The sequence below is a fragment of the Talpa europaea genome, assembly GCF_964194135.1.
Source record: "Talpa europaea genome assembly, chromosome: 2".
Lineage (NCBI taxonomy): Eukaryota > Metazoa > Chordata > Mammalia > Eulipotyphla > Talpidae > Talpa > Talpa europaea.
In genome coordinates, this window is record NC_140068.1 from 20,141,192 (window position 1) to 20,161,620 (window position 20,429).

The 20,429-nt window shown below is 34.4% G+C and overlaps 2 protein-coding genes across 7 annotated transcripts in view; one reads left to right on the forward strand and one right to left on the reverse strand.

Moving 5' to 3' along the window:
* The window catches only part of REPS1 (RALBP1 associated Eps domain containing 1), a gene marked incomplete at both ends in the record, with an annotated part of 70,411 nt that extends 52,624 nt beyond the window's left edge, over positions 1–17,787 (forward strand). For 2 of the 5 annotated variants that reach the window (XM_084228091.1, XM_084228093.1), the window contains 8 exons: positions 5,283–5,355; positions 5,626–5,744; positions 6,529–6,593; positions 9,497–9,682; positions 10,739–10,834; positions 14,239–14,387; positions 15,340–15,445; positions 17,719–17,787. In XM_084228091.1, coding sequence (XP_084084217.1) covers positions 5,283–5,355; positions 5,626–5,744; positions 6,529–6,593; positions 9,497–9,682; positions 10,739–10,834; positions 14,239–14,387; positions 15,340–15,445; positions 17,719–17,787 — 863 coding nt within the window. The remainder of the gene's footprint in view (positions 1–5,282; positions 5,356–5,625; positions 5,745–6,528; positions 6,594–9,496; positions 9,683–10,738; positions 10,835–14,238; positions 14,388–15,339; positions 15,446–17,718) is intronic. The other 3 variants (XM_084228092.1, XM_084228094.1, XM_084228095.1) reach the window with 2 other exon arrangements.
* Positions 17,788–20,021: 2,234 nt separating this feature from the next.
* ECT2L (epithelial cell transforming 2 like) overlaps positions 20,022–20,429 on the reverse strand; it is a gene marked incomplete at both ends in the record, with an annotated part of 51,896 nt that continues 51,488 nt past the window's right edge. For both annotated transcript variants that reach the window (XM_084227882.1, XM_084227881.1), the window contains one exon: positions 20,022–20,161. In XM_084227882.1, coding sequence (XP_084084008.1) covers positions 20,022–20,161 — 140 coding nt within the window. The remainder of the gene's footprint in view (positions 20,162–20,429) is intronic.

A 20,429-nucleotide genomic window follows, 5' to 3' on the forward strand; every position in this document is an offset into this window, starting at 1 on the left:
TATCTGTCTACTCCTTGTGTCTGATTTCCTTGAATACTTTCAATGTATATGTCCTTAAACCTCCTTTGTTAAGTTTACTTCCAGGTATTTCATCCTTTGTGGTGTGATGGTAAATGGGTTCCTTTTCTTAATTTCTCTTTCTTCTAATTCATTGTTTGCATATAAAAATGCAACGAATTCTGTGTATTGATTTTGTATCCTGCTACTTTCTAAATTTATTATTTATAGTAGGTTTTGTAGAATCTTTCATCTATTCCATGTATATTACATCATCTGCATCTAGTGATGGTTTCACTTCTTTTTAAATTTGGATTCTCTCTCTCTCTCTTTTTTTTTTTTTTTTGCCTAATTTTTCTGATTAGAACATCTAATACTATGTTGGAGAGTAGTTGTGAAAGTGGACATCCTTGTCTTGTTGCTTTACTTTAAGGGAAATGCTTTCAGTTTTTCACTATTGAGTATGATATTGATTATGGATTAGTCATAGCTGGCCTTTATTATGTTGAGACTCTTCCTTTAATTCTATTTTGTTGTTTTTATTATAAATGGATTTTGATCTTGTGGAATGCTTTTTCAGCATTTATTGAAATAGTCATGTGATTTTTGTCCTTTTGTTTATGTGGTGAATGTCACTGATTGTTTTGCATATGCTGAACCATCCAAGAATCTCACTTGGCCATAAATGGGTAATTCTTAGAATATCAATATATTGCTGAATTCAATTTGCCAGGATTTTGTTGAAGATTTTTCCATCTATGTTTATTAGAGATATTGGTCTACAGTTTTCTTTCATGTGAAGCTGTGTTTATTTTGGGGTAAAGGTAAAGTTGATCTTCTGAAATGTGTTCGGGAGCTTTACTCCCTCATCAATATTTTTTCTTTAAAGATTTATTTATGCATATAAGAAATGGGGTACAGGCCAGAGATGCAGGGGGTGAGAGGATTCACCAGAGACAGAGTGGGGAGCAGAACAGGCAGACTTAATGAAATACACTGTACACTGCTGAGGGGAGCAGCAGGCGAGACAGGATAGGTCTGCTGCACCTTGTGGATAGCTCAATGGCCGGCTGGAGTGCTGTAGAGGCTGTGGATAGCTTCCCAGTGCTGTGTTTAACCCCTTGCGCCACCGTCTTCAGTATCTTTAAAGAGTTTGAGAAGGATATGTATGAGAGAAGCTTTGGTGAATTCACTAGTGAAGCCATTTGGTATTGGGCTTTTGTTCATAGAGAGGCTTTTACTTATTCTTATGATTTCTGTACTTTCGATTGATAAGTTCAAGTTGTCTCTTTCTGTTTTAGTTTTGTATGATTGTATGATTTCGTTTGTACAATTCTAAAAATTTGCTAATTTCCTATAGGTTGTCTACTTTGTTTGCACGTTAAACATAGTAGTCTCTTCTGATCATTTGTATTTGTGTGGTGTCTGTTGTAATTTCATGTTTTTCATTTCCTATTCATTTTATTTGACTTTCTCAGTAAGACTAGCTAAGGGTTTATCAATTTTATTTATTCTTTTGAAGAATCAGCTCTTGGTTTCATTCATCTTTTGTGTTGTCTTTTTGGTTTCTATTTTACTTCTACTCTAATTTTCATTATTTCCTTCTTTTTTAGTTCCACTTGTTTTTTTTCTGCTTACTTTTAATGTAAATTTAGATTGTATTTTAAATTTTTCTTTTTTTACTAGTGTGGACCTTTATAGCTATGTGTTTCCCTCTTAATACCACTCTTACTTCAATTCCATGGAATCCAGTAGCTTGTCTCTTCATTTTCATTAGTCTCTCATTTTCATTGTCTCTTCATTTTCATCAGATTTTTTTTATTTCTTTGATTTATTCACTGACCAGGAGTTATTCAAACGCATTTTGTGTAGTCTTTGCATATTTATGATTTTTCCGGGTTTCTTTTTGTGCCTCATAGTTACACCATTGTGATCACAAACGATAGTTGGTTTTTCTATTGTCATCTATATCATCTGTTTTTAGACATGTTGTATGTCCCAGCACATGATCTGTCTTTGAAAATGTTACCCATACACTTGAGAATAATGTGTATTCATTTCTTTTGAAATGGAAAACTATGTAAATGTTTATTGAGCACATCAGATTCATTACTACTTTAATACAACTATGTCCTTGTTTACTTTCTGCCTGGTTGATCTATCCATTGATGTAAGTGGTATATTGAAATCGTGTACTGTTACTGTGTTGCTGTCAGTATGTTAATAGTTGTTTTATATATTTTGGTGCACCTGTATTGGATGTGTAACTATTAATTATAGTTACACCTTTTGGATGAATTGTTACCTTGATCATTATGTAGTATCTGTCTTTGTCACTGATAACCTTGTTTGGGTGAAAGTCAAATCAGATATGAAAATAATAGTTTCTGCTTTTAGTTTTTCCTATGCTGTTGGCTTTAAATACTTTGCTCCAGCCTTTCACTTTAAGTCTTTGCCCTTAGATCTGAAGTAAGATTATTGAATGCGTAATATCTATCAGTCATGTTTTTTAATGGAATCAGTAATTCTGTTTCTTTTAATTAGTGAGTTTAGATTTCTAATGTTTAGAGTAATTATTACATGAGGCTTATTTACTACCATTCTTTTCTTTTTTGGTTGTTTTATCTTTGTGTTGTTTCTTTTTCCAGGTGTTTCCATCTACCTTTTCATTTTGGTATCTTTCCCTACTGATTTTCTCAGTTTCTTCATTTATTTTTTCTAAGTATATTTGCTCTAGGTTTTTGTTTTGGTGTTACCATGAAGGTTGTATTAAACTTTCAGTATCTAGAATAGTCTTTTTTGTGCTGATATCAACTCATTGTCATTTAACTAAAAAGATTCTTTTGTTTTCTACTCTTTAATGTTTTTGGTTGTTGTTATCCCATATTGTTCATTTTTGTGTTTCTTATTATCACTGTGCTTAAGGTCTTTTGTTTTTTCTATTTGTATAGAAATTGTTTCAGCATTTCTTAACAGCACGGGTTTGGTGGTTGTAAACTCCCATTAATTTTTCTTTCCTGGGAAAACCTTTATTTATTTATTTATTTTTTAAAGATTTATTTATTTATACATGACTGGGTAGTCAGAAGTGCGGGAGGGTGAGAGAATTCACCAGAGCCAGAGCAGGGAGCAGAGCAGGCAGAAGGACCAAAGTACACTGCTGAGGGGAGCAGCGGGCAGCAGGAGAGGTCTGCGCGCCATGTGGGACCCTCCTCCGGTGGCCGGGGAGCAGCCGGGGATCGAACCGGTGCTGCAGAGGCTGCAGGCAGCTTCGCAACCCAGCACTCAACCGCTGCGCCACCGGGGAGGCCTGGAAAATCTTTATTTCTGCTTCATACTTAAATGGTAACTTTGAAGGATATAGTATTCTTAGGTAGCAGTTTTTATTATCTAGAATTATGAATATGTCACACCACCAGTACATCTTCGTCCCTGTAGCCTTTCTGCTGAAAAATATGATGAGAGTATGATCAAGAGTGCCTTTGTATGTCATGTGTTTGCTTTTTTCCTCCTCCATCAGCCTATAATATTTTTTTCCTTATTTTTGTCATTGACCTTTGATAATTCAACAATGTGTCTTAGTGTAGGTTTTTGGCATGTAGAGACTTAAGTATTTTGTCTGCGTTTTGGACATCTACAATGTGTTTTTCTCTGGGATTTGAAAAGTTCTCACTATTATTCTTTTGAATAGGGTCTCTGCGTCCTTCTCTCTACACCTTCAGGATATCCACTATCTTTATGTTTCCTCTTCTAATGGATTATGATATTTCGTATAGAATTTCTTTAGTTTTTCTAAACCTATTTTCTTCCACTTATTTAGACATTTCTATATTATTTTTAAAATTCTTCCCTCAGCATTATGTAAGTTTACTTCATTTTTCATGACTGTTTTCAATTCATTCATAGTATTGCAATCATTTCTGCTTGAGGATTTTGTTTTGCTTGTTTTTTTAATTTTATTTTCATTGGTGAAAATTTCTCTTGATCCTAGATGTATTATGTCCTTAAATCTACCTTTCTGTGTTTAATTTTGAGTCTTGAACTTCACTGAACATCTTAATGATTGCTCCTTTGGACTCATGTCTAAGTTCCTCCAAGTTATGAACTTGGATTCTGCTCTGTTGTCCTTTTCCATGCTGCATTGCCTGAATTGTGCCTTCTTTCACATGCCTTCTTCTTCCCCTCTCCTCTCTTCCCTTACTTAACATACCCTTCCCTTAGTAAGTGGCACTATGGCTTTTGTTTTGAAAGTAGGAGCCCAGATATCTTCAGCAAATGTTCAATTCTTGGATGAAAAGGTCACTTTTGGACTGGGAGCCTGTACTGCTATTTATCTCTCTCTGTTCAGTCCAAGTTCCTCTCTGTGCCTGGAACCTGTTTTCCTATATCTTTCTCTCAGTGTCTAAAGACCCACAGTTTGCAGCAGATTTCCTTTTGCCCTCAGGAGAAAAGTGTGGGAATTAGGAGGTGGTGGTACTCTGCTGTTACTTACACTATAACTCTGGGGCTGATGGATCTGTCCCAGAACCCAATTAGGAATCAGTACATCTTCTCACACTCACTTCAGAAGTTTGCTGTGCCAGTCTGGCCATGTCAGATCCTGTGTCCTTCCCAAGTCTATTCATCTGTCAAGAAAGGCCACCACATTGTCAAGGTCCCCTGGTCCAAAACCTTGGCAAGTGACAGGTCATTCAGCAAGACAGATATGTGTCAATCCAAAGATGCTGGTAACGCATTGGTGAGGTATAAATGTGATTTTTAAATTGTACTTGAAGGAGAGTTTACAGGTAGCGAGCTATTCTGCCATGTCTTGGCTTTGCTTCCTCTAATTTGTTCTTTAAAACATGACTTTTTTCACTATAAAAATAGTTTACAGTTGTAGAAATGCAATAAATAAAATAAGAAAATAGAATTATTCATAATCTCACTATTCCACAAATGACCAAAATTAACATTTATTGTCAAACCTTCATCCTCATTCTGAGCATAGTTATATTTTCATGCAACATGAATTTGTAATGTATGTGCTTTTATTTCATGTTTTTTAACACTTGTGTACCTTTATTTCTAGCTTTAAATTTTTTCTAGATTACAACTTGTTCTCTCTGCATAATATTTTGTTGTATAAATTTGCCATAGTTTATATTTAATTTTTTAGTTAACACTGGTATGAACTGTTAGCCAGTCTTTGAGTATCTCTGATGTGAAAAAAAAAATTTTTTTTTTTTTTTTGAGAAAATGTGAAGACATGATTATTATTAAATAGGATATATCTCATTTATCAGCAGATGGTTACAGTAGTTCAGACTCTTTCACTTCGGACCCAGAACAGATTGGGAACAATGTAACTCGGCAGAGGTCAGTATCTGTCAATAAAAAGCTTATCAAAATATTTCACTGCATTTTAATATTTTAAATTATTTAGTGGCAAGCTCAGATCATTTTCCTTTATACTTTATGTAAAAGATTATTTCCCACATTAAATAACTACTTGTTTAGTGCACATCATCAACAGTGCCATCTTTATTTTGATTGAATACTCGTATACCTGCTTGAGTATAATCAGCCAAGTTTGAATGCTTAAAAAGAAGAAAGACATGATCATGTATAAGAGTGTGAATTTTGCAGGTCTCATTCAGGAACGTCGCCTGATAACACTGCACCACCACCTCCTCCTCCCAGGCCACAGCCCTCTCATTCCCGGTCATCGTCATTAGATATGAATCGGACCTTTACAGTCACCACAGGTAGGGGTCCAAGAACCATAGTATATTTTATAATTTGATTAAAAGTACTTCAATTATATACAACTTTTTATCTTAACATGTCTTTTTTATTTGATGTTTATATGAAGGAAAATTTTGAATTTAAAAGATATCAAATGAAAGGGATTTTTTTAAATGACTATCTGAAACGTGTTTGAGTACAAGTGATAGAATATAAAGCCTGAGAGATGGCAGAGAAATTTAGAAAGAATAATCTGCACAAAAGATATCATGAAGGGTTTGCTAATAGGTCTTAATTTAGCTGACGAAGAAGACTCATGGCTTTGAGATTTCAACTGGTGGTATTTTAATAAGTCCATCAAAGTCAAAATTTAGGGTGATGATGTTCTCTTTCGGACATTATAAGTTAGGAATGTGAGGAAATAGGAAAATAACAGGCCATTGCCATATGGGCTGTGGAAGATTGATGTGTTATTGGAGAATCTTTTACTTAGTAAAATGTTAAAAGAAAAGAGGAAATTCAATAACTAAAGAAATATGAGAAGAAAACGAAGAATGTAGTATTAGGGGAGCGAGAGGTAGCCTGCGAAGAATGCCTCATGCAATAGAACAAGAGAAATGATTCTGAGAAGACCATGAAATCTGTCCTTAGGTCACCTCTAGACAGCCTGTAGGACAATACATACCTGCAGTACTTATCAAGCATTCTTAGAAATGCTTATCATTTGATCACATTCATTCAACATTTTAGTTCTAGCAAGGTAATTAAACATGTACTAAAAAGAAGACTCGTGTGTTCATGCAGGACAACAACAGGCTGGAGTTGTTGCCCATCCTCCTGCAGTGCCTCCAAGACCACAGCCCTCACAGGTAATTCTCCAGCATATTCATCACTAATCATCAGTTATTAAAGTTCCCACAATAAATTTGTCTGTTGGGTGTTTGATTTTATTCTAGAATTATTTTGAAGATCAGAAATTGCCTAATTGTCATTCTGAATGAACATTTAATTCAGGGAAGTTAAGTCTTATTTTAGAAGATAAGAATTCCAACAATGACTTGAGTTGTTTTTTGAAAGAGGCTTAAAAATGATAGTGTTTTGACAGAGGAAGGTTTAGTGGAAAGAACAGTGGTTTAGGAAATAGGGACATACTCATTTATATCTTGGATGTTACAGCTACTCTGAGTGACCTCACTACTTCTCTCTGGACGTCTCGCATCAGTAAAATAAGTGCTGGATAATTTCTGCAACCCTGCCAAGTCAAACTTGTTTTGATCTGAACAAAGCTGCTATGTTTCAGGATAGATTTTTGGATTGCAGCTGTTAAATTTACGTGACTGACTTTTATATGAAAGAGTTTGGCTGATTTTTCTGAGTTAGATTCTTGTAATGAAGTTAGTAGCAGTTAAAATTATTTAATCATAAAAGATAATGAATATTACCTAAATTGCCAACAAAAATGCTTTTACTGGTGTTAGACTGAAACTCAATGAGTTAGTCTCTTGACTCAAGAACCAGTTTCGTGGATAAGACAAATGTACAGACAGCAGTTACAGTAGAAGCATTAAAGTAGATATACAGGTATCCCCCACTTTCCAGAAGTTTTTGTTGTGCAAATTTCACTTTTATGTAAGACCCATATGAGTGACCTGATTTTTTCAACCAAGAATTTTGCTTTTTTTTTTTCTTCTTCTTTTGATGTAACATTGGCTTACAACGCTATACATAATCTAGAAGTGTATGATCACATGCCCAGGTGTATATTACCATACTACACCCATCACCTAGGACTCAGTTCTCCACCATAGTCCATTGTACCCCTCTCCACCATGCCTGCTCTTTCCACAGCCCCCTCTGGTTAGCCTCAGCCTCAGTCGGATTTTTAAGGTTTGTTGCTGGTTTGGTTTTAGCTGACCCTTTATTTTGTTTCTCTGTGTTAGTTATATTGTTATATATAAATGAAACCATCTGGTATTTTGTCTTTCTCTTTCTGACATATTTCGCCTAGCATAATCCCCTCTAGATCCATCCACGTTGTCACTGATGGCAAGAGTTTTATCTTTTTCTTTTTTTTTTTTAATAGCTGAGTAGTAAGTATTCATGATCTATATACATCACACCTTCTTAATCCACTCATCTGTCTTTGGGCCCTTAGATTGTTTCCACAACTTGGCTATTATTAATAGGGCTGCAATGAAAATTGGAGTGCATATATCCCTTCAAATTAGTGTTTTTGTATTCTTCAGGTAAATACCTAAGAGTAGGATTGTGGATCATATGGTGATCTATTTTTAATATTTTGAGATATCTCCATACTCTTTTCCATGGAGGCAAATCAGTCTACATCCTCACCACCAATTCATGAGCGTTCTTTTTGTCTACATCCTCACCAATACTTGTTTAGGATTTTTGCTTTTATAACAAAAGTTGTAAAGTGAAATAATGTTCAGGCTGCTTTGCAGCAAGCCATTCTAGAAGCTGCACCCAGCACCACCACTAAGCTTCTTGCCAAGCAACTGCTTTATACAGGCTGTGTATTTAACCATTCTTGCTTTTACTGTGTGTCATGTTATTTTAGGTTTTATGTATTACATGGTATGATTTGGCAGGTTGGTCTTTGGATCTGCAAATGCTCAAAAAAATTTCCATACAAATGATTGGTAATTGCTTCTTTACTTTAGACTACTTGGTTTACAAAAGTTTTTACGGGATAGCTCTAACTTTCTGATGGCCGGGTATATTTGTATTTATGAAACACTTTGGCTAACCTTTCTATCTAGTAAAGTTATGGATCAGATTGAAAAGGAGTAAGTAAAATGAGGGAAGTAAGACTTGCGCAGAGAGTTGAGGGAAGTAAGACTTGCACAGAGAGTTGAAAAATAAAATGGTATTTCTTGAGGAGGGAGGCATCCCAAACTGAAGGAGTGGCATCCACAAAGCCAGAGAGGTGTAAGCTGCCATATCCTCAAGTTCAGTACAACTCAGAGTAATGGAAAATGAAAATAAAAAGAGGTAAGGAAAAGTATATTCTTTGTCATGCTTAGGACAGAATTTTTCTTAAAGAAGATGGAGAATTTTAAAAGAGCAAAAGGGAAAAGATTTCAAAGACTTAGAGCATCCTGTACTTCCTTGGTCATAAAACTTCTTACATTGTACTTAAATTCCTTGTTTACTTCTTATTCTTCATTAGAATTCAGTGTTATTAGGGCATGGATCTTATTTGTATTATTCACTGTTATATCCAGCTACTTGGCCAAAAGTAGATAACTGAATAAATGTAATTTTCAATTGTAGATTTTAGCAAAATTGTGCGCTGTGTACATCTTGTATATATTAAAGGGAAGCACACTGAAGTTGGAAAAATAGTTAGAATAGTGGTTTTCACACTTTAAAAATAAACTTTTCTAGAAATATAATAAAACATTTTTAATGACTTGTTTAATCAACAAATTATTATGCAGTAGCCCAGTTAAGAAAATAATAGATCAAACTGAGAATCAGAGTCAGATCTTCCCCTCTCTGATGTAATTTCTTTGCTATAATAATTTTATAAAACTATCTTTTTTATTAGAGGTTTGTCATCTTTATTTTTTTATTAGTATTTTAGCATTTCATTTACAGGTATTTTATTGCTAAATATTAATAGCTAAATATTCCCTACCTCCCTGAATCTACAGATAATAAAACAGAGCACCTGTATGATACCATTTCAAAGGAGGAGGATACCCTGTGACACTAATTCACTAATGAAATGTTTCAAACCATTTTATAGGCTCCTGGTCCCGTTGTGCATCGCCCAGTAGATGCCGATGGCCTAATAACTCACACTAGTACCTCACCTCAGCAGATACCAGAACAACCAAATTTTGCAGATTTCAGCCAATTTGAAGTATTTGCTGCATCAAATGTAAATGAAGAACAAGATGATGAAACTGAAAAACATCCAGAGGTCTTGCCGGTCAGTTTTCATGAGCTTATCCCATTTTTCTACTGGGAATCTTTACCCACATCACACTCATAGAGTGTCTGTAAACAGAGGAACCCCTAAAAGAATATATAGCAGAGGGGACATTAGTGAGTAAAGTATCCTCTTTAAAAGGATTTATATTCCTTAGGTCAGTGCTTCTCAATGTTTTTATTCGCCACGGCACCTGCTGGTTGTAGTCTAATGCTTAAAAAGATGCAGGATCTTGGGTGGCAGTAACATGTGAATAGGCACACACCATCTGGTCCTGGCTAAAACACAGCTCTGGGGCAGCATCTTAATGCTGATAAGCATATGGATTGTGTGATTTGGGTAGACTTCTATGTGATAAGAGGCTATGGTAACCATGGCAATGCTCAGTATGTATGCAAGTTGACAAGTCACTTTCGTTAACAGACTTACAGACCACAGGATGCCAAAAACTATTCTTTGGAGACAGTGTTTCAGAAGGTCGTTTGGTTCTAGAGGCAAGACCTTCTCTAGGGATCTGTGACCTCACCAAACATAAATGTGGAGTTGGAGGGGCCAGAGGAATTCTAAAACCTCTGTTCTCATTGTCTCCACTCATCCTGAGCCTCTTAAAAATCCATGTTATTTGACAGGCATAATTTAGATAAAGGTTTCTTACACATTTTTCTATTTCTTTAAACCTATAACTTTCTACTGGCCCTGGAGCAACTAAGGGAATGGACAGCACCTTCAAGAAGGCAGGGATAGGTCTGAGGGGAAGTACAAGAGTACACAGCTACAGATACGCACATTCCAGGGTGGACATGTCCCCTCCCCCACCTCAAGAATTTCCCAGTCTGTGCTGCAGCTGCATCCTCAGCTTTCTCCTGCCCCTCAGAGATCTGTTATCTTCCTTTCTTTCTACTTTTGAGTAGTAGAAAATTGTCATTTTACAAGGCTTTTTCCAATTCCTTCTCACCTTCATCTCAGATTTATTATTTTCATAATGAATACTTTATTATATTTTATGCATAATTGTATATTATATGTAATTAGTAATGATAATGTATTCACCTATAGGTTGAAAAAGCTTCTGATCCTGCAAGTTCTCTTCGAGTTGCCAAAACAGATAGTAAAATTGAGGAAAAGACAGCTGCTAGTGCTCCCGCCAATGTGGTATGCAAAACGTCTTTTTAAATATTGATCATTTTGTACATATAAAGATTATGAGATCTTTTTTTGGGTAAGATTTTAAATACCTTAGAAAGTTAACTAGGGCTCATTTGACACATTCCACTGCCTGTCTCTGAACAAGATCTACCTATTCACAAATTCTAGGAGGTGATAGTCTGTCATTTATATGCTATAGTACCACAGGTTCTCAAAATTTATGTGATTGTATTCTTCCAAATATAGAAACTAGAACTTTTTCATTCATCAAATTTGGTTTTATTTATTGTAGTCTCTAGTGTAATGGGGAAAAATAATCAATTCACTAAGGTATTATTCTGGGTTGTTTTTTTTTTTCCTTTAACTGTTTTAGGGGTAATTTTTCCCCACTATTTCATTATGAACAATTTTAAACATACAGAAAAGACAGAGAGAAATTTTAAATTGTGTGTCAGTAAAACCACATCTTTATTGTGCCATTAAAATCTTACTATATTTGCTTTAGCAGGTTTCTCTCCATCCTTCTATCACTGTTAATGTGTTTTATCTGTTTTATGCATTTCAAAGTAAACAGATATCAGTAAGCTTCCCCCTTGAGTTACCATCCAGATATTTCCAGTAGTTATTGAAATAGCATATGTTTCTAAAATTGCTTAAATATTACCTTCTGAACAATTGATTTTTTTTTTATAAATTTTATTGTTATATTCCCCATACAATTGCAGCCCCCCCATTCTGACCCCAATCCCTCCCCTCCCGCCCCCGCCCCCCTAAAAGTGTCTCTGGTTCATAGTTTTTTGTTGATTTTGATTTTCACTTTCTTATATTCATTTTCCTGGTCCCTTATTTAAGTTTTCTAGATTCCTGCTATGAGTGAGACCATCCGGTATTTTTCTTTTTCTTTTTGGCTTATTTCGCTGAGCATGATCCCTTCCAGCGCCATCCATGTTGCTGCAAATTGCATGTGTTTATCTTTTTTGAATGCTGAGTAATATTCCATGGTATATATGTACCACATCTTCTTGATCCAGTCATCTATTTTTGGGCATTTGGGTTGTTTCCAAAGCTTAGCTATTGTAAACAGTGCTGCTATAAACATAGGGGTGCAGGTGTTCTTTGGAATTGATGTTTCTGTGTCCTTTGGGTAAATACCTAGGAGTGGAATTGCTGGATCATATGGAAGCTCTATGTTTAGTAGGTCCAGAAATCTCCACACAGCTCTCCACAGTGGTTGGACCAGTTTGCACTCCCACCAACAGTGCAGAAGAGTTCCTTTTTCTCCACACCCTCGCCAACATTTGTTGTTGCTAGTTTTTTTAATATGTGCCATTCTCACTGGTGTAAGATGGTATCTCATGGTAGTTTTGATTTGCATTTCCCTGATGACAAGTGATGTTGAACATTTTTTCATATGCCTGTTGGCCATTTGCATTTCCTCTTCAGAGAAGTTTCTTTTTAGCTCTTCTGCCCATTTTTTGACTGGATTATTTTCTTTGTTGTTGTTGAGTCTCATCAGCTCTTTGCAGATTTTTGTGATCAGTCCTTTATCATTAGTGTTGGGTGCAAAAATGTTCTCCCAGTTGGTGGGGTTTCTCTTTGTTTTTGTTATTATCTCTTTTGCTGTGCAAAAGCTCTTTAATTTGATGTAGTCCCAGCTGTTTATCTTTGCCTTCACTATCACTGCTTTGGGTGATGTGTCTGTAAAGATGTCTTTGATGTGCAAATCACGTAGTGTTTCGCCTATATTTCCTTCTATATATTTTATGGTTTCAGGTCTTATGTCTAGTTCTTTAATCCATTTTGAGTTGATTTTTGTGTATGGTGTGAGGTAGTGGTCAAGCTTCATTCTTTTGCATGTAGAGACCCAGTTTTCCCAGCACCATTTATTGAACAAACTTTCTTTGCTCCAATGCATAGTCTTTGCTCCTTTGTCAAAGATTAGTTGACCATAAATCTGTGGGTTTATTTCTGGATTTTCTATTCGATTCCATTGGTCTGTATGTCTGTTCTTGTTCCAATACCATGCAGTTTTGATGATTATGGCTTTGTAGTATAGTTTGAAGTCTGGGAGTGTGATGCCTCCATTCCCTTCTTTTTTTTTTCAGGAGAGCTTTGGCTATTCGGGGTTTTTTGTGATTCCATATGAATTTCATCAATAATTGTTCTATTTCTTTGAAGAATGACATTGAAATTTTGATTGGAATAGCATTGAATCTGTATATTGCTTTTGGAAGGATGGCCATTTTAATAATGTTTATTCTTCCAATCCATGAGCAGGGGATGTCTCTCCATTTCTTTGTGTCTTCTTCTATTTCTTTTAACAGTGTTTTATAGTTTTCTTTGTATAGGTCCTTTACCTCTTTTGTTAGATTTATTCCCAAATATTTGATTTTTTTTGTTTCAATAACAAAAGGGATGGTTTTTTTGATTTCTTCTTCTTCAGATTTATTGTTTGTGTATAGGAAGGCTACTGACTTTTGCGTGTTGATTTTGTATCCTGCCACTTTACTGAACTGATTGATGAGTTGAATTAGCTTTTCTGTGGAGTTTTTGGGGTTCTCTATGTATAATATCATATCGTCTGCAAATAGTGATAGTTTGACTTCTTCTTTTCTTATTTGGATTCCTTGGATGTCTTTCTCTTGTCTTATTGCTAGGACTTCCAGTATTATATTGAAAAGCAGTGATGAAAGTGGACATCCTTGTCTTTGAACAATTGATTTTTTTACTACATTGGTGACTGTGGTTTTTTTAACAGTGAATTTTATTTTTGCATCTCACAGAAGCAAATTTAAAATTTAACCAAAACAGTTGACTCATTCTTATTTATTAACAGGTCGTTTTAGGTTATGATAAATACCCGAAAATGTCATACTTGATTCTCTTGCAGGCAGGTTCATCATTTCCAACAAAATGTCCACTCATTTTCAAGATTAAGTGTGTATCTTAATGAGTTTAAAAATTGCCTAGATTTCCACTTCTTTATAATATGTTTTATTCATTAAGATAATATACCTTAGTATTTTTGAGTAGGAAATTATATGGTAAGAATGCCTATTTCTAGAGACTTCCTTTTTTATTTATTGAACCCATGTTATATACTCAGGATGTATCATGTTAATATTAAACTGGGTTTTACACTCTTGAATCAGACTCAGGCCTCAAAGAGCTTATGTTACCATTTTTTAAAAATTGTATGGTAGGTATATTCACAATTGTGATGTCAGCTAATGGTGTTCTTCCCATTGTAATTTCAGTTAGCTGTTGCCACATATAATTTTAAAGTAGGAAAATTGACTCAATTTTCAGAGAGAAAGCAGCTTAAAGAAACAAATGATGTTGGCAGAGTGCTGACTAACAATGAATGTCTTCAAGAAATGTTCATTATCAGTGGAATTCCTGTCTTATAGAGCAAAGGCACGACACCTCTTGCTCCACCACCTAAACCTGTTCGAAGAAGATTAAAATCAGAAGATGAATTAAGGCCAGAAGTCGATGAACATACACAAAAGACAGGTGTCTTAGCTGCTGTTCTTGCATCACAACCTTCTATTCCTAGGTAATCAAAGCTATTGCTAAATACATTTAATTACTAGGAACAAAAAATCAAAGCAATTAAAAAATATCAAAATGAAAGAAATTATGGTTCGACTAGTTCTTTAATTGAGCAGTGGCTTGTAACTGTTCCTTTTTGAGAGCTTCCTCACTTTTGAGTAGGTGGAATATTCTTCACACTTTTTCCCCTTTTATTAAGTTTAATTCCTGTTTCACTTTAATAGCTTATTGCAAACCCAGAAGCAGACTTTTAAAAATCAATAGTGTCCAGTAACACCAATCATTTAACTGTGTTTAATAGTTCTAGACCAGAAGTCAGCAGGCTACAGCTCATAACCACATTCAACCTGTTTGTGCAAGGCCTTTGAGCTAAGAATGGCTTTTAAATTTTTGCAAACAGTAAAAGAGAGAACAGTCACCTATAGATAGGTATTTAAGAGGTAGGGGCAACCTCAGAAATTTCTTTGCCATGATTAATATAAATGAATCATTTTTGGAATGCCAAAAGTTAAGCTGCTCAGATGGGATTTCACTCAGGAATAAATGAACTTTTAAAAAGAGAGAGAAGAGAAGAAGACTGAAAAAGAAAAAATAAACAAAAACAAAAATATCCTTTGGAAACTATATGGCCTGCTAGGCCTAGACTATTTACTAATATTTGCTACTGACCATAAACAGCAAGTCTGTAGATTCTTGTTTTAGACTCAAACTAGGGATTCTACTGAAGAATAATTAAAACAACAAGAATTAACTTCCAAAGCTTAGATACTGTGGTTCCCCATTGGTGCTGCGCAAAGAGAGGTTGAGCTATGCTAATATATAAGGTGAAAGACTATCTTCCTCTACTTTCTGGATTTAAAAATAGATCAGGGACAAATGGAGAGAACTTAAAAATTTTAAAGAATTTAAAGATAAGAAATGAAGGTTCTGGTTTTTTGCTTTCTTTATTTTCTTAGATCTGTTGGGAAAGATAAGAAAGCCATTCAGGCATCAATTCGACGCAATAAGGAAACCAACACAGTTTTGGCCAGATTGAATAGTGAATTACAACAACAATTAAAGGTAATGTCATTTCTGTGGGAATTCCCATGGACTCACAGCATCTGAGTTGAACAGGAACTTAGAGGTCATCCAGCAGTTCTTAGACTTATATGAAACTTTCTGTGTAGCAAGAGAAATGTAAAATCTTTTGTAAGCCTTTGAACTTTAATGGTAAGAAGAATTTTTGTACTCAATTCTGAAATGCATTGCCTTATTCTACTTATAATAAGGCATCACTGGTCATATAATACTCCTTTTCATAAAGAAAACCAAGAGAAAAAATACCATGACTTCAGATACTCCAAGATCACATACATACATCACATACATGCATGGCTCTCTACACTATTTAATTGAGATGATTTGAGTATTGCTAGTTTATGCATTTATCAAAGACAGCTCAAATACTATTTTTTTTTTTTTTGAGATTTTTCATCTACATTTATTTTTTTTTTTTAATAAATTTTATTGTTATATTCCCCATACAATTGCAGCCCCCCATTCTGACCCCAATCCCTCCCCTCCCGCCCCCGCCCCCCTAAAAGTGTCTCTGGTTCATAGTTTTTTGTTGATTTTGATTTTCACTTTCTTATAGTTATTCATTTTCCTGGTCCCTTATTTAAGTTTTCTAGATTCCTGCTATGAGTGAGACCATCCGGTATTTTTCTTTTTCTTTTTGGCTTATTTCGCTGAGCATGATCCTATTATAGGGAGTTTAAACAGGTCTAAAAGAAGAGGGATGGCAGTAATTTAGATTACCTTGCATTTGGAAGAGAAGTCTTAAAGAAAGAAATGGTGCTTATGACTAATGTGTACTCCTGTCATTTCTGTTGGGGAGGAATGGGTTTGTTTTTCCTACTTACTGCTAACCATGATTTCTCTACATACCTATGAATAAAAATTATAACTGGAATCACATTATTCACCAACATTATTAAGCACTCAAGGCTTCTAAACTAGTAGTTCTCAGACCTTTGTATATACACAGTTAATTTGGGATTGTGTGAAAATGCAAATGGTGATTCATATTAGCTATGGAATGGGGCCTGAGAAGTCTGCATTCCAGGGACTGGTGCTGCTACTCAACTGTTAACCCCACTTTTGACTATCAGTGTGGTACACCACAAAAATGAGAAGAGTCCATACAAATATAGAATGTTTGGTAGTGTCAGTTTATTTCCATAACACTTGTTCATATCCTTCATCCACACTCTCTTGGATTTATTGTTGATGGCATATTTATCTCTCTGTCCTTCTAAGCTGAACTCACTGTGGATAAAACATAATCATTTCTGTTTAGAGTGACCATATAACATATTGTCCTGGCCAAGACACTTCTCAGGGAAAAGAGGAAAAGATGTGTGAATATTTCAGCCAAGACTTTCTGGGTAAATTGGGACTATCCTGTATAAATTTGTGACCATCATGTCTCTAGCCACAAAACCTAGCACATGATATGCATGGTATGGATTTGATAAATACCTGTTGAATGAATGACATTCTTGTATAAATCAAAGAAGGTATTTGTAGCTGTTGAGTGAGTGAAAATTTGGTCATAAGAAGACTCTATGAGATGAAAATTTAGTTATTGTGTGCTTTTCTGAAGAGCTGGGGAAACCCATAGAAAATATATATGCATGAGTCTTTTTAAAAGTTACTTTTCTCTGAGAACAAAAAGACAGTACAGTCTTAGAGAACAAAAAGGAAGTACGGTCCTAAATTGAAGAAGTTCTGTTAAAATACAACACTATTCGTATATTAGAGAAAAAGGGAAAATAGAAGGTAAATTAGAATTTGGTGGCTATCTAAAAAGACTGCTCAAAATCAATAGTGATTGGAAATTTTTATTGCAAAGTAAATATATATATATATATTTTTTTTTTTTGTGAAACTGAAACTCAGCATGAGATTTGGGAGTTGCTATGACCAGATGTAGTCACCAGGGGAAAAAAATCTTTTAACAGATTTATCTGCAGTTACTGCCAGAGTGTGGGCTCTAGGCAAAGGTTCATGTATTTTTAGCCATCATTTGTAAATACTGACTTTTCTAATAAATAGAGAAAAAATATTTTATTAACCTAATTTATGTAATAAGAAAATAGGTTTTAATTAAGATATTTTTGATATTACACATATAAAGAAACTACCTTCTAAAGTCAAAATTTAAAAATATGAATAGCTGTCCTTTGTTTTCACCACAAATTTAAATTGTTTTCTTGATGCAGGGGCTGTTTTAGATAAGCTTTCCTTTTTATAATCTTTGAAAAATAACTTGGCCTTCACATTTTTTTCAGGATGTTCTTGAAGAGAGAATTTCCCTGGAAGTTCAACTGGAACAACTTCGACCATTCTCTCATCTATAAGCCAATTGCCGTTAACTGTGAACATACCCATTTTTAAGTGGTTTTGGGTTCAAAGCCAATTTGGAGACCCAAACATCAGCTCACTGCTTAATTCATCGTTAAATTTTATGATTCTGTTTTGCCCTATATGTTCACCATTGTATTTAAGTATCTTTTATTTTTTAATTTCAACAATAAAAGGGTCAGGATGACTTTTTCTGGAGGGTACATTGTGTTTGTTGGCACAGTCCACCCTTGCTATTCCACAGCATTAGGAGTACATACACTGATTCACTGTGCTGTGTGGCAAACCTCACACCAGCTTGATTTACCTACTGGGCTTCTCAATGACATCTCGAGCACAGATTCAAAAATCTTTGCAAAGGAGGACAAAATTAAATGAACTATCCATTGTCTTTTAGGGTTCATGATTTACAAATGACATCTACATTTGCTTTATGAAAAAAAATCTTCAAAATGAGTTTCCTATTTAATTTTTCATTTAAAAGGACTATATCGGATAAGGAGTCTAACCATAATCTGTACAGAAATCACCATTCTTCAGCAGTCAGGTGATAACTTCTCAGACTTTTCCATGTCAATTCGGGGGTCAATTATATTTTCCTTATGAAAATTTGATCAATATCACTAGTGACTTAATATTTTTGTGTGTGAAATTTTAATTCAGCAGCTGTAGGAAAATAGCCCTTTCTTATTTGTTTCCTAGTAGTGAATGGAAAGTGTCAGAACCCCAATGTAAATACTGTCCCACTTGAAAACATCACTCCTGGCATGATTTATGTGCGTAACTTTCAGAAGCTTACGCCAATCTCTACAGAGATTTATTTTCAAATAATATTTTTGAACTTCTCAGAATATTATTTATAGAATAAATTGAAATTACTTAAGATTTCTAGTTTACTTTCAGCTGTCCTGTCACTCATTCTTTTGCCATGTAGACAGGTTTTTTTTCCCATGAACAAAGCATTGTTGAAGTGCGCGCTACTCGGAATCCTCTCTTAGAATTTCTTTTATGTAATGTTAATACACATTTTGATCACATTTGTAAATTTGCATGTGTAGCTGACTAACAGACAGTTAATCCTTTTATGATGTCTGTGTATGGGATCATAGATGTCAGACTGCATGGTGATGTCATAACATGATCAAAAGTGGTTTTACATGAATAAAACAGCACAGTATTTTAATTTATATTTTTCAAAAGAATTAACACTTTTAAGAATTAAAAGAAATTTGTATTTTAATTGTGGAAAGAAGAAAATGTTTAAAATATCCAAGTTCACAACACTAGACTGTGTTAGTAGATTTTGTAAGAGAATTTGAAGCCGAAAGGAACTGACAACCAAAAGCTTCTAAGACTCATGCTTTTATCTACCATTAAATAAGTAAAAATACTACTACTACTACATATATCAGGTAAAGGTTCCAAATAGCAGGTTATGAATGAAGACTGAAGACCCAAAAAACTACTGAACATCTATTTTGCTGTTTCTATTTCAAAACAGAACTGTCTTGATTTTTTCATTTTGTACTCAGCTGAATTGCATTACAAGCATTTCCATTTTTTTAAGTTTTTTCCCCAAATAGCCTACTAATTTAACAGTGCTATAAACTTTTAAAGCTTCTTCTGAGATCTTAATTTTGTAGTTAAAGAACACTTAGAAATTACAGAAAACCTTTTACCATTGGTAGTAGTTCAGTTTTAATCCTCTCCCAAAAAACACACTCATTTGAAGAATATATATGACAAGCTATGATTAACTTGTCATTTTTATTTCTTAATATTTTTTAAATCAGTATTTTATGAAAATGTTAAAGAAGACTGATAAATCACCATCAAATTATAATAATTCTAGACTGGTCATGTAAGCAACTTTATTCTGGTTTTATTTTACATTGGCTCACAAGACAAAACTAATTCATAATATACTTATTTATATCTTAGGTTTCATCATGTTAAATTATAATGTCCATGAAAAATAACTACTAAAAGAAGTGGTTTAAATTTTTGGACTCAAATTTTTCTTAATGTACATTTTACGTAGTTGAGCAGAGATGACAAAGTTGAAAAGTTAGGAGGAACCTTATGGATCATCCTAGTTCATCCATTTCCATCATCCATGACAAATCATCGTGTTTTTTACTGGCTCTTCAGAACAGAAAATACACAATGTGTGTCTCTGTCAGGGAAAACAGAAAACAATATGTGTCACCTCGATGGCACCTCGATGTTTTTAAGTCGAGTCACATTTCTCCATACTGCTTCTGATTGCATTTTGGAGTACTGACAACCATAGGAATTTATCATCGTAAACCTCTGTGGCACAAATCCATTCACGTTTTGGACCTTGAAGAATAAACGCATTCTTGATATCTGTGAAAACATTTGAGGTACAATAATAAATATTTGCAGGTAACAGTCAAAAAGAGTGTTTTTAAGTTCAAGAATTGACTAAGTCATCTTTAAATTTTTTTAAAAGAAGTTCAAATACCCAGTTTAGAATATAACTTCCTTCAATTACTGAATAGTTCAAAAATAATCTAATTGTGCCTTTATATTGTATTATTTAGTTATAATTAGCAATTATTTTTAAAGACTGATAGATCATGCAGTGTTCTTTAATTCCTTGTCTTGACCACTC